Below are 13,024 nucleotides of genomic sequence, written 5' to 3'. Positions count from 1 at the left end.
AGGAGCTCAATTGATATGTGGGTGACCAAACATAAATAATACTGAAGGATAAATTAGTGTTTTTTTTTCCTTGAATAAAATATTTGTCCAGCAATAACATTCCCAATTTATAGAGGTTCAGTTGCATCTTTAAGGGCAAAACCTTAGACAGCACTTTCATGTTATCCTAATTTCTTTTATATATTATAATTTTTAATTTCCAAATACTTGACTGAGGTCCACTTAATGCGAGCCTCTGGATGGAAGCATCAGCATTACCCCTGGCACCTCGCTGCGCTTCCATCAAGCGTTAAGAAGTGGTGCTCAAATTTCAAACAATTTCAACTTTGGCCCTGTTGCCTCTTTTCCAAATGCATATTTTTCCAGCCTGATCTCATGAAATGTACATGCTTTATTACACATTTGGCAGCAGGATCCCAGTGACATGTCCAGCGGGGGGCGCCAAAAGCGAGTGAAACTATGTTGTAATCAGACAAGATTTGAATGAGTAAAGTGTTGAGTTTTAATGAGTAAAAATGACCTCCCTAACCTAAAACTTTAACCTAAACAATAGTGTCCTAAAAGATAAATTAGAGGTAAACAAAACAGACAACCTTACCCTAAACCAACAACAAAATATAACCGATAGTGTTCTTTTGGAAAATGCGATATAAAAGCGTATTTTCTGAAGCAACCATGTAATTTCGTTTTGCTTCTATGACACTTTCAACTCATATGTCTTTTCTCTTTCGTGCTTGATTGGTCTCAAGCCGTGGCCCTCCAAGTCCAAAGACTAAGGTGAGCTACTATGTGAATATAAGTGTGTCTGTTTTTAAATTATGTGTTAGAGTAAAAGTGTTCAGATATCATAACATTGTGCAACACAGTGTGCAAGTAACAGAGCGAAAACAAAGTATCTATTAAGTCACAATCAGTCCTTGTACTCGTTTGTAGCACCTCTTGTGTAGATCTCACCAGGAAGCTGCGGTGAAACGGGAGACTAAGTTGTATTTTTCTGTAGAGCTACGGGTTTGCTTTTAGGTCCAATTTGTAACTGCCCCACACTTTAATAACAGCCTTTCTAAAGTCTGGATTCTGCATTGTGACAGATTCGCAGAACTGTGAAGTTACGATCAGACTGAAATGATCAGGGACCTTGTTAAATATCAACTTCAGCCACTCTTTGCTAACTTTGGGATCCTTCAGAAGGATATGCAGAGTACAGGTGCTACACACAACCAGGAAAAGCTAGACAGACTTTTACATGTAACTTTTGTATACTGTATTCAATTATCTTTATATTTTATATACATTTTTGTTTTACTCCACCACGACTGGGCAGGCAAGTTTCTGAATATCAAATAGGTATGATTTTTGTGTAAATGCGGGTGCTTATATGTGAATTTTTTGGATTACTGATGTAAAACAATTAGCCGTTTTTGCGTCCAAGTTTCACTAAATGCTATTTTTGGACTGGAGAGGACAGTTCCATTATATTGTCATTGTACGTTGAACTTTTATCTCAAAAGATCAAGCAAATTGCATTCCTCATGGCTATTATAATCACCTCTCAATATGTGTGTTTGCAGTCCTCAAGAACTACACGCTCAGATGAGGACAGGGACATGGGCTGGGATGCCTGGGGAACGTGGAGTGACTGTTCTCGTACCTGTGGGGGCGGAGCATCCTATTCTCTACGCAGGTGTCTTAATGGAGGGTGAGTGAGCACATACATAAATATATACACAGGCATGCATTCACATCTTTGAAACATCCATAAGCCAAATCCTAAGCCTATGGTAGCTCCCAAAACTATTTGGGCACTCAGGTCAATTGTATGAATTTTATGACAATATATAAAAACAAGATACTTAGTTAACATAGTTTAAGCAAACATTTCACAAAAGTGGTTTGTTAACAAGTCTTTTGGCTAGGCTTTTGTTATAGCTCTTTCCATTGACAATATCACTGTAAAATAATTGCAACATGTCTTGCTTTGTTACATCATATTGACAGTGCACAGCAGTTTATTTCAGTTGTAACTAACATGTCAGCATGACAAAATCGGTCATTGTGATGTCACTGACATCACATACTTTGGAGTTGACGGAAACTTTAACTTTTAACTTTAGGTGTCTTTTTCTCACCTCTCCATTTCTGTTTCTCAGCTTATCTCTGTCTTCCTGTTTTTATTTATTTGTGTGTTATGTGCATTTAATTGAATGTTTGAGTAATAATACATTTACATTATTAATTATGTATAATTTACATGAAAATATAAAGGGATGTCTTAAAAATGAGGCAGAGAGTTTAATGTTTAATGGGGGTACCCCTCAATATTTTAAATATTTCTAATTTGAGAAAATATTTTAACATTTAAAAATGACAACTATTTCAATATTTAAAAATAAATAACTTTTGTGGCTAACTATAACTTATTATTAACTACAGTATATTATTAATTTATTTCTATATTTAGGGTAGATGCTAAAGATATGCATGAAAAATGTGGAAGTCACACATCATTTAAATTGCGATACTCATTTAGAGCTAACTGACCAGTTTGTTCCAACTGAAAAACAAAAGAAGGGCAAATTGGTGTCAAATTGGCTTCTACTGACCCTATGCAAAACTGGCCTATTTGATTTGCATTTAAATGCTTCCTGTGTGAGAATATCCTTTCCTAGAATAATACAAGTTTCTGACATGATTGAGATTGGTTTTGTAATTCACTTTGTATAAGAGTGTCTGCAAAATGATTACATGTAAAATTTTTCAAGCTTTCGTCATTGCTGTAGTAGCTTTTCAGTTTACAGGGTGCTTTCGTTTGACAAACTGTATGGGGTGTTTATACAAATCACAATCTCATATTACTCAATCAAATTTGTTTTATTTCACTTTTAATTAATAACCGAGGCACAAGTACCCATTTTGACCTTTAATTAATTTCCATCCATGCCAAAATGTGTTGCACAGATAATGTCTGAGCTGAATAAAACAGAACGTTATGAAGTTTTCTATGAGCCGCCCCCCTTCCTCTTTTGTTTATTGTCTATAGAACTTTAGAAGAGCGCCCCAGCATCGGGTCAGGTTGTGTTGTAATTGCATTCAGCTGATTACAGGAAGATCTGGAAGTGATTCCACAGTTGATTACGCGGTCAGCAAACAAAGACACTCATTCTGAATCGTAGCATCCATGCAAAATTGCTTGCACGCAGACAAGAGCACCTGTTCAAGAGCACTGGATTAGAAATAAGAGGCATTTATGATTTTGGCCTAAAAAGTTGCTTGCTAAGAGATGGATGGTGCTAGCTCTTATAGTGTGCACTAAGTTCATTTGACGTCAAAGTTTGGTTTGTTTGGATGGTGTGGACCAAGGAGCTCTAAAATACCTGGAGAAAGCTATCCGATAAAACAAAAAACAAATAAAAGTGCATCAAAAACAAAAATGTTACAGACTCAAAATAAATAACAAGGACTGTTTGGAAATGGGCAAAATTGGGTTTTAAATGAATCCACTTTGTTTGGTGAATATAAAAGCAAATCAATAATGTCGATTTTTCTTTATGGAAATGTAATATTCATAACAATGAAGTAAAACAGTTTAGATATTGTGTACTGAATTCATTTTCATTTTCAGTCTTGGAAATTGAGAAATCTCACGCCATTAGGAAGATGAAGAAGAACGTTCAAAAAAACAAATACAGTTGACAAAAGTTTCCTTTTCAAGTTACGAAATGAACAACTGTAAAATGTGTCCAGACGAAATAGTTCTAACGTATCTTTCACAGGATATATAATATGTAAGAATTCTAAAAGGATACCTCTTTAGTTATATTTGTAACACAGTAATGACTGACTATTTCATAAATATTTTCCCACATGTAAGTACGCAATCTGGTGGCTGACATCATTTTGCGTCATCAGTCGCGCTGTTCACAGGAGAAGTGCATGTAAACGCATTCAGCAGAAGACAGTGGTATAAATATGGAGGTGGTGCACAACAGCGAAAGTCGTCCGTGTTGCGCATCATCAAATAGTAACACCATTCAAATATAGAACAACTCTGTATTTTTAAACAAATCAGTTGAGTTCTTTATCTGCTGCAGAAAATACAGAAAAAGATGGGTTATTTTCTCATCAAGCAAATACAATTAGAACAGATGCACAAAATATTACTGTAATCTGATTACATTGTTTTTATTTAACTGTAACAGATTAAAGTTATGCTTTTACAAGTATTCCGTTACTTCCCAAACCTGGCATATCTGACAAAGAAATAACAATCTGTTCGCAGTTTCCTTCCATCCATCAAATGTATTGGATGACTGCTGCTCTTATGAACAGAATTAATAAGATGAAATATGATAATTGGTCATTGGAAATTTGAAAATGTCAATACCCTGTTGTCCTTCTTTCTGGATTTCTTTCAACATCCACCTCTCAAAACGTATTGCATTTTACTTGTTTGCAGTTGATTTCACGCTGTGTGGCGCCATCAGAGATAATCTCTGATGTTTTTGGTAGTCAGGCACATGTGAGGGTTTTCAATATTGTTGTTACTATCTGACAATCTCAGTGAAAAATATTTCACACAGGAGAGTAATGAAACTTTTTGTTAAGAGAAACTTTATTATTGATAAATGGATAACATGCATCCATTTTCCTGTTTTTTATTTTTTTCACAAATACATAAGCAGACAAACAACCTCAACAAACAAGTAAACATTTTAAGAATCATTTAGCATGAGAAGATCTACAGATGATTTCAGCAGGGATGAAGAACAGGATGCATGCTAATGGCCTTTGAATGTTCACATTCTCCTTGTTAGTGCAATATTGAGACAAAAAAAATGGAGCAGCTGTGCCACAAAGAAAATGTGGCATGTCTGATTTTTGTTGTTTTGTGTTGTTTATGTTTGCTTTACAGGAACTGTGAGGGCAGAAACATCCGCTACAGAACGTGCAGCAACACAGTGAGTCAAACTGATATGTTATGATTATGTGGCGCTGCTTTAAGCTCCATAGATTTCCTTGAAATCAGGATGTCTGTCTCTAATGAAATTCTGCTTCCAATGAGAGTTAAGTACTTTCAGGTCTGTTCATTACATTTGACCATGTTTAAATCCATTATGCAGAATTCTGCAGATTTGACTTCAAACGCGTCATAGAAAATGATAATAAGGCCTAGTTAGACCATGTTTGTTTGTTTGTTTTTGGGTGTAGTTCAATAAAAAAAAAAATATTTCTCTCATCATATACTCACCCTCATTCCATCCCAGATTTTAAGACTTTCTTTCTTCTCCTCAACACAAATTAAGATTTGTATAAAAATATTTCCACTCTGTAGGTCCTCACAATGCAAGTGAATGGTGACAAAAATTAAAGCTCCAAAAAGCACATAAAGGCACCATAAAGGTAATCCATAAGACTCCAGTGGTTAAATCTATATCTTTAGAAGAGATATTATAGGTGTGGGTGAGAAAAAGATCAATATTTAAATCCTTTTTCACTATAAATTCTCCTCCCTGCCCAGTAGGTGGCAATATGCACAAAGAATGTGAATTGGCAAAAACAAAAGAAGAAGAATGTCAAAAGGAAAGAGGATATTTATAGTACAAAAGGACTTAGATATTGATCTGTTTCTCATTGTTTATTTGTTTGTTTTTAACACCATGCCAGCTTCTATGGCTATTTTCATGGCGAGAAATGTGTAAGCAATTCTATAAAAGATTTTTAAAAATCAATTTTTCCTAAAAACTCTAAAATTGCATTCGGTTTGATTTAGTAAAACATTTCTTCCAGAGTGCTGACTGAATAAAAAGGTTTCTCATGGGGTTAAGAGCAGTACAGTCTAATAAAATATGTTTCAGGGATAATGGATTCTGGCAAGAAGGTACATGTTGGTGAATCTTCTCGTAATATTAAAAACTTGTGTGTCAGCCTTGAGTGACCAATACGACACCTGGTGTAAACAATCTGGTCCCGATCTGTTTCTCATCAACACTTATCACACCGCTTTTGAAATTATGGATTTAACCACCAGAGTCTTATTTTTTCTGTATCCATTCACTTTTATTGTGAGGACCTACAGAGCTGAAATATTTTTCTAAAAAATCTTTGTGTTCAGCAGAAGAAAGAAATTCATAATCTTCTGGGATGGCATGAGGGTGACTAAATGATGAGAGAATTTTCATTTTTGGTTGAACTATCCCTTTCTGATGCATCTTGGGTGATCTGATCGCATGTGGTCAGGCAAAACACGTCGCTGTTTACCCCTGGTCACTCACCACGAAAAAGTCCGAAAAAAACAAGGAAAGCGTGAACCAAATTAGCACGCTTTTTTCTCAGATGCAGTTGAAATGTAATCTCAGCACAAACACAACATTTCAAGCAGAATTATTTGTTATTTTAGTGGAGTACCTGAATTAACAGAGCTTCAGATTTATGTATTTTACATCTGTGCCAATGGATGTTGATTGCAGAAAAACTGAAGAAGATCATGCGTGAAGTTCTTATGCTAGTGTATGCATGCACAAATACAGGCTTGTGTATGAACTCTAAATACAGGTCTAAACGGGGGTCTAAAACGCTTTGTGGTCAGATCACAAAAAAAACACACGAATGTGGTCAAAAAAGCGATGTGCCACATCGCATTTGAGGTGTAAACACTAATCCGTCCTGTAAATGCTAATCTGTCCTGTATGCATCCTGGCAGCACTGACCAGCACCTGTCAATAGCCAATTACTAACGGCTTTAAAAGGAAATAACCGTCCGATTGGTAAATGTAAAAAAGCGGATACATACACAATTATAAGAGCTTTGCTAATCTTCTTTTGTGCATCTGAAATCAACACCGATGAGCACGAACACCTGAAGCTCATTTTAAAACTGGTAATCCACTAAAATAGCAGATTCTTGACATGTTGCGTTTGTGCTAAGATTAAATTTCAACTGCATCTGGGAGAAACAGTGCACCATTTTTTTCGTACTTTCTTTGTATTTTCTGACATTGTTGTGCTTTAATATCATGCAGTAACACATTGACATAGTGATTTATGTGTGTCTTCATGAAACAGAGACCCTCCCCTCCAAATACGAACACAAGTGGTCACTGGTGATGCATTTAAATGACCAGGTGGAAACAGCGATGTGTCTCACCTGACCACATGTGATCCGATCATCAGAGACACATCGTAATTCCATGTGGAAATGGGGTCCCTATGGTTTTTGTGATCCAATCACAAAACGTTTTGCACCCCGTTTACACCTGTATTTAATGCTGACTACTTGTGTTGGGATCACCCAAAACACATCTTAATACCAGGTGTAAGCAGGATCTTAGATTTGATTTAGTCCAGTGGCAGTACAGTGAGAGTGAAACCTAAACAAAGCTGTGTTCAAAATAGCAAACCACTATGTTCTACATTGGAAAGGGAAGTATGCAATATACAGTGCCCCCAAAATGTATTTGGACACTTTAGCCACCCTAAACAAATTATTGAATGTCATTGCATTGGACAACAAAATATCAAACAATAAAAAATAAAAGTATAATATATATATATATATATATATATATATATATATATATATATATATATATATATATATATATATAAAATAAGACTAAATGTTTTTGGACACTTTGTCAAATGTCTGATTTTCAAATGTTAGTGCAAAATGTTCATAGTTAATGAACTACACCTGTGGGTGCTATGCTGGAACACGTGTGAACTTGGGAAATGAAGAAGCCTGGCTTTATATTTTCTTATCTATGCAATGATATTCGTTTTTAAGTGTGGTTTAAGTGTTTAAGTAACATATTCTTGGTGCCAATTTAAAACTTAACATTGGTAAAACAGTCAAAAATGTCACCTGTAATATTTGAAAGTAAATAGCATGCACCAATGCCTTCAAATATAACTGAATGATTTTTGTATAATTTGGTTCTGTTAAAATTTTTTGAACATCTGTATTCCTGTGCTGATGCAGTCATAACACTGCACTGAAAAACTCTGACTGTGTTTATTGTAAATTATTTCTGAATCGTAAGCAAATTGTTCTATATGAGTCTTATTTTTCAGTGATAGAAGTGCAACCAGTGCAGGCTGATTTGTAAACAAATGATCTTATGAGCTGGCTCTTTTTAATAAATGAGTCAAACAACTTGCAAATCAGTCTCAAACTCCTCAGTCAAAAGTCTAAAACCTTGGTAAACATTTTTTTATGTAATCGTTAAGGAAACTGGAATTGTGAAGTACAGTTTTAAGCAGAATCAGAATCAATACATTCCTAATGATCCTATCCCTGGTTCCCAAACTACTCGACAAACTCATTTTGAAGAGCTATTAGATAACTCATGTGTCTCAATAACCATTTTAATCAAAAGCCAGTGTGTGTGTGTTTTTCATTTTTTTTTTACTATTGAAGTGGTTTCATCTGGATTCACAGTCCTCATGCACCCATGATTCCAATCAGAGCCAGCTGGGAATAAATCCTAGCATAATATTTATTCAATTTCTGTCAAAACGGTGAGAACTGATGCATGGTCTTTCCTCTCGGGCATTATGATTGTTTTTGATGAAGTTCATTGTTATGTTGTTCTTGTAATCTGCTATATTTGTGACCCTAACAATGAACTGCTTCAATCACAGGCATATTTGCACTGGCGATTTTCGCATTTGGGCATATCTGAGCAGATTTTAGAAAATGTTGGTTTTCTTCAGTGCACGGGAAATGGCATGGCGAATATTTTTTTTTGAAACATGGAGGTTTGCCACAATTCAGTTACACTGTCACCATAAGTCAATGCTCTAGGTCATGTGTGATCTTTAAAATGTTATACATGCAATCAGATTTAATCATACTGTTTTACTTTGTAGCTGTAGAAAATAGTATTTACAGTGTCATTCACAGGTCAACTGTTACTTCTGGGCTTATTAAATGTCTGTATACTTTTATTATTGTCACAGGTGTCTTTAATAGTTTCCATTTTATTTTTAAGTTTGACTGGATCTCATTGCTAAATTCAAAAACAAATTTTGTAAAATAATATATTTTTTTAGATATGCACTTCCATGGCAAGTTATGAATAAAAAACAGGTTTTATTTATTTAATAATTGGTAAAGAAAGTTAAGTGACTACATTTTGAGGATGTCAGAATACTAAAAATTTAAAAATTAAAAAATAAATAAATAAATAAAAAACAGAAGAACAACACTGTCAAACAATTGTGTTACACTGTGTCTTAATCAACTCCCTAGTTCCATATGTCTTGGATATATTTATGCTTGCGTTTATCCTCTAATGACTTAAGAAACTTCAGAAGACCTGACAATATATCCGGTAAGGAAACATAGTGAGAAACGATGCTCCCTGGATTTTACCATGCATTCTGGGAATCTTTAGTGAGCGAATGTTTTAGTACACTGGAACGATTTTGCAATTGTTACAGCCCATGAAATAGCTGACTCTCTGACCAGTGCCCTGACTACTGAACTAGGAAGCTGATTGAAATGCACCTTAAATATTAGTATAATCGATTTTAAACTAACTGCTTCTCTCTTCCAATCAGGACTGTCCTCCAGAGTTAGGTGACTTCAGGGCTCAGCAATGCTCCGCCCATAATGACATTAAATACCAGGGACAAACCTATGAGTGGATACCGGTGACATACGACCCTATTTCACCCTGTGCCCTCAGATGCCAGGCTCGGGGGAAAAGCCTGGTGGTGGAACTGGCACCCAAAGTGTTGGATGGCACCCGGTGTAAAGCGGATTCACTAGATATGTGCATCAGCGGCATCTGTCAGGTGAACGTCACTGAATGCTTCAATAGAAGTGGTATAACACATTGCACTGTGCTGCTCGTTTAGGAGGCGCAAGTTCAAATCAAACTTGATCCCTCCCACAATTTCCTCTTATCTCACTATTTTTTCTGTTATTGAGGCGGCTTTCAAGTTGAGTCAAAAGTATAATGTTTTCTTGCTGTATGCACTTGAACGTCAAAGTGATGTTTACTAAAGTTGCTGATTTGTGACATTAAAACTGGTTAGAAACAACCCTTGCCATCGTAACAAGTACTAAAGTGACACTTTAGATTAGTAACGAATGAGGTTTGGGTACATCTTTCAAAGTGGCAACAGCAGCATTGGCTGTTTCTTAGCAAGGTTCTGAATCCGTGGCATAGGAAAGTAGTTTCACACACAGGAGAGATTTTTTCTTATTTATTCACTTGATCGTTGAACTGTTATATAAAAGCAATATCCCACACGCATTCATACTGTTTTTTATGTATATGTCAGCATGGCTGTTATCTGCTGAAGCTCAGCCGTGCTGATATACAGACGTAACCATATTCTTGCTTGTGTGATATTGCTTTAACACGAATGCAGACATGAGACAACACATACCCAACATGCGGTCCGGTTGAACATTCTTAATGTGTGTTCTTTTGTTACTGCGGTGGTAACAAACCTCAGTATTCAAGAGGGCAATAGAGTTACCTCTAAAGTTTGTGCTATAAAACCAGATGTTTTGTTATTCAGCTAAGCTATAAATAAACTCACTGAGATCTTTATTTGGAACACGATGGTCCTAATAAAGTGCTCGACATGGTCTTCTGCTGTTGTAGCCCATCCGACTCAAGGTTCAATATGTTGTGTATTCTGAGATGCTATTCTACTCATTGTACTACAATTGTACAGAGTGGTTATCTGAGTTAGTTTAGCCTTTCTGTCAGCTCCAACCAGTCTGGCCGTTCTCTGTTGACCTCTCTCATCAACAAGGCTTTTCCGGCTGCAGAACTGCCATTCACTGGAGTAAACTCTAGAGATTGTTGTGCATGAAAATCTTATGAGATCAGCAGCAACAGAAATACTCAAACCAGCCTTTCTGGCACCAACAATCATGCCACGGTCAAAATCACTGAGCTCACATTTTTCCCCCCATTCTGCTGGTTGATGTGACCATTAACCGAAGCTCCTGACCCATATTTGAATGATTTTTATGCATTGTACTGCTGCGACACGATTGGCTGATTATATAATTGCATGAATAATTATCTGTACCTAATAAAGTGATCAGTGAGTGTATATTGAATTAATTTTACTTGCTCAGCAATATTCCCTTCAAACTGTTGAAAGTTCACACTAAAGTAATGCCCCTTGTGGCAATGCTGAGAATGCAACGTGAAGATATTATGCACCTTTCATTCAAAAGGCATTCAAAGATAACTGTCACAGATCCACCGGACTCCCTCTCTCATGCCACACTCTGATCCCTCTCCCTCACTCCACACAGCGCTCACTCTCCCCTGAGATGATCACACTCATCTGCGCATCATCAGTGATTAATCAAGGACTGCATAAAAACCCCGCTCTCACACAGAGTTATTTGTCTGTTCTCATTGTCAGTGTTTCCCCGGAGTCTACAGACTCCCTAGTTTTTCTAGACTTACCTGTAATTATATACTTACCTGTTATTGTTCCCCTCATCAGAGTTCAGTGTTAGTTCATCCTCCATTTGTTCAATAGCATTTGGATTCTCCTGATCCGTTTATGTTTCCTGTAAAGACCAAAAGACTTTGTGAGTGTTCCCTTCATCTGCATAGAGTTTACTCACCTGCTGTTCGTGTTATACCTGTGTCTGGATTGCATCACCTGTTTGTTACACCTCTACAATAAACCCTGTAATGCAAGGTTGCATTTGGTGACAGTGATGGCGTTGGCATAAAAAAACTAATCCTAATTTTACAGTAGATTTCCGTTTAATTACATTGAAAACCCTGTAAATTACATGTATTTCTATTTTTTTACGTATAAATTACTGTAATCAATTTATGTAAAATGACAATAATTATCTGTAATTAAATATGTAGCACATTAAATAAAGGTTTATGTCCATACTAACTATTTAATGTTTTTCTTTGTAATTTTAAGGTAAATCTTGTTATATTTATATTTATATCAGTGGTTGACGCACCACCCCGCCAATCAAATCTATTTTCGTTCCATTATTCTATCTTGCGGATCTCTTTTGCATCTGTTTCATGTCCTCTCACTCATCCGCCCCTTTGCCCTACTTTGCTTATTGTACATGAATTAGTTATTCCGTTATGCCAATCCACACAGAACTTGTCAGGTCTTCCATTGTTGATTTGTTCTGGCTACTTCCGTATTTTGTTTCTGGCTGGAATACGTAAGATATCGTAACAACTGCCTTACTCGGAAGGAGATGCTTACCAGGTGCACTTAAAAGTCAGAATGAGATACCAAAAAGCCTAGAAGAACATCAAAAGTTCAAAAACCAATGTCAAAAATCTGAAAGTATTTATGGCACTTAAGTTAATACAACTATTCTTTAAAGAACAGTCTAGGCTTGTTGAAGCAGGAACCTCTCTACATTTACGAGGGAGAGATCTTGACCATTTCTGTCCAGCTCTGATATACATTAACATTAGCATAATAAGAGTAAGCTTTACAGTTTTATCCAATTCTATTCCAGAATATATATATGGATCAAGTGTCCATCCAATGGAGTTAGCAAACCATCTGCTTCTGTCATAGTATCACTCTTTTTATTGCATCTCCAAAAGCTCAGTGTTATTGTTTGGTGGTTCTGACGCCAACAGGTTTTCCATCCTGGCTGTTCAGAGTGGAGCAGCTCACATTTCCTAAAAATATGAAAAAGAATTGCTGCTAAAATGGAAAGATAATGAAATAATGACCATAAACATAGGAAAACTGTCTCTCTTTTTAAACGTTACATATGTGGAGATTTGTGGTATATTTAGATCACGATATTGCCAGTTTAACCTCAGTTCTATGTCTATGCGTGAGAGAGGGAGAAAGAAAGAGGCCAAATCAACAGAAAGACAGGAACTGAGTTTCCATCCAACCATGGCCATGTTAAAAAAAAAGGAAATATACAGCAGGGATTCCAAAAAAAGAAATTGTTTGGAAACATAATTAACTCTATTGCAAGTTCGTATTTTAGCTCTTATTCAAAATCTTTGCAAATAAACTTTTTCTGCATTTAAAC

At 36.0% G+C, this 13,024-nt stretch overlaps 1 protein-coding gene across 1 annotated transcript in view; it reads left to right on the top strand.

Moving 5' to 3' along the window:
• The window catches only part of LOC127658428 (ADAMTS-like protein 3), a 233,453-nt gene that overhangs the window by 119,464 nt on the left and 100,965 nt on the right, over positions 1-13,024 (top strand). The window contains exons 4-6 of the mRNA XM_052147719.1: positions 1,569-1,696; positions 4,910-4,955; positions 9,559-9,795. Of these exons, the coding sequence (XP_052003679.1) occupies positions 1,569-1,696; positions 4,910-4,955; positions 9,559-9,795 (411 nt within the window). The remainder of the gene's footprint in view (positions 1-1,568; positions 1,697-4,909; positions 4,956-9,558; positions 9,796-13,024) is intronic.

The sequence above is a fragment of the Xyrauchen texanus genome, chromosome 2 (genome assembly GCF_025860055.1).
Source record: "Xyrauchen texanus isolate HMW12.3.18 chromosome 2, RBS_HiC_50CHRs, whole genome shotgun sequence".
NCBI classification, from domain to species: Eukaryota; Metazoa; Chordata; class Actinopteri; order Cypriniformes; family Catostomidae; genus Xyrauchen; species Xyrauchen texanus.
Note: the sequence above shows the minus strand (reverse complement) of the source record. Positions and strands in the feature narration are given on the sequence as shown.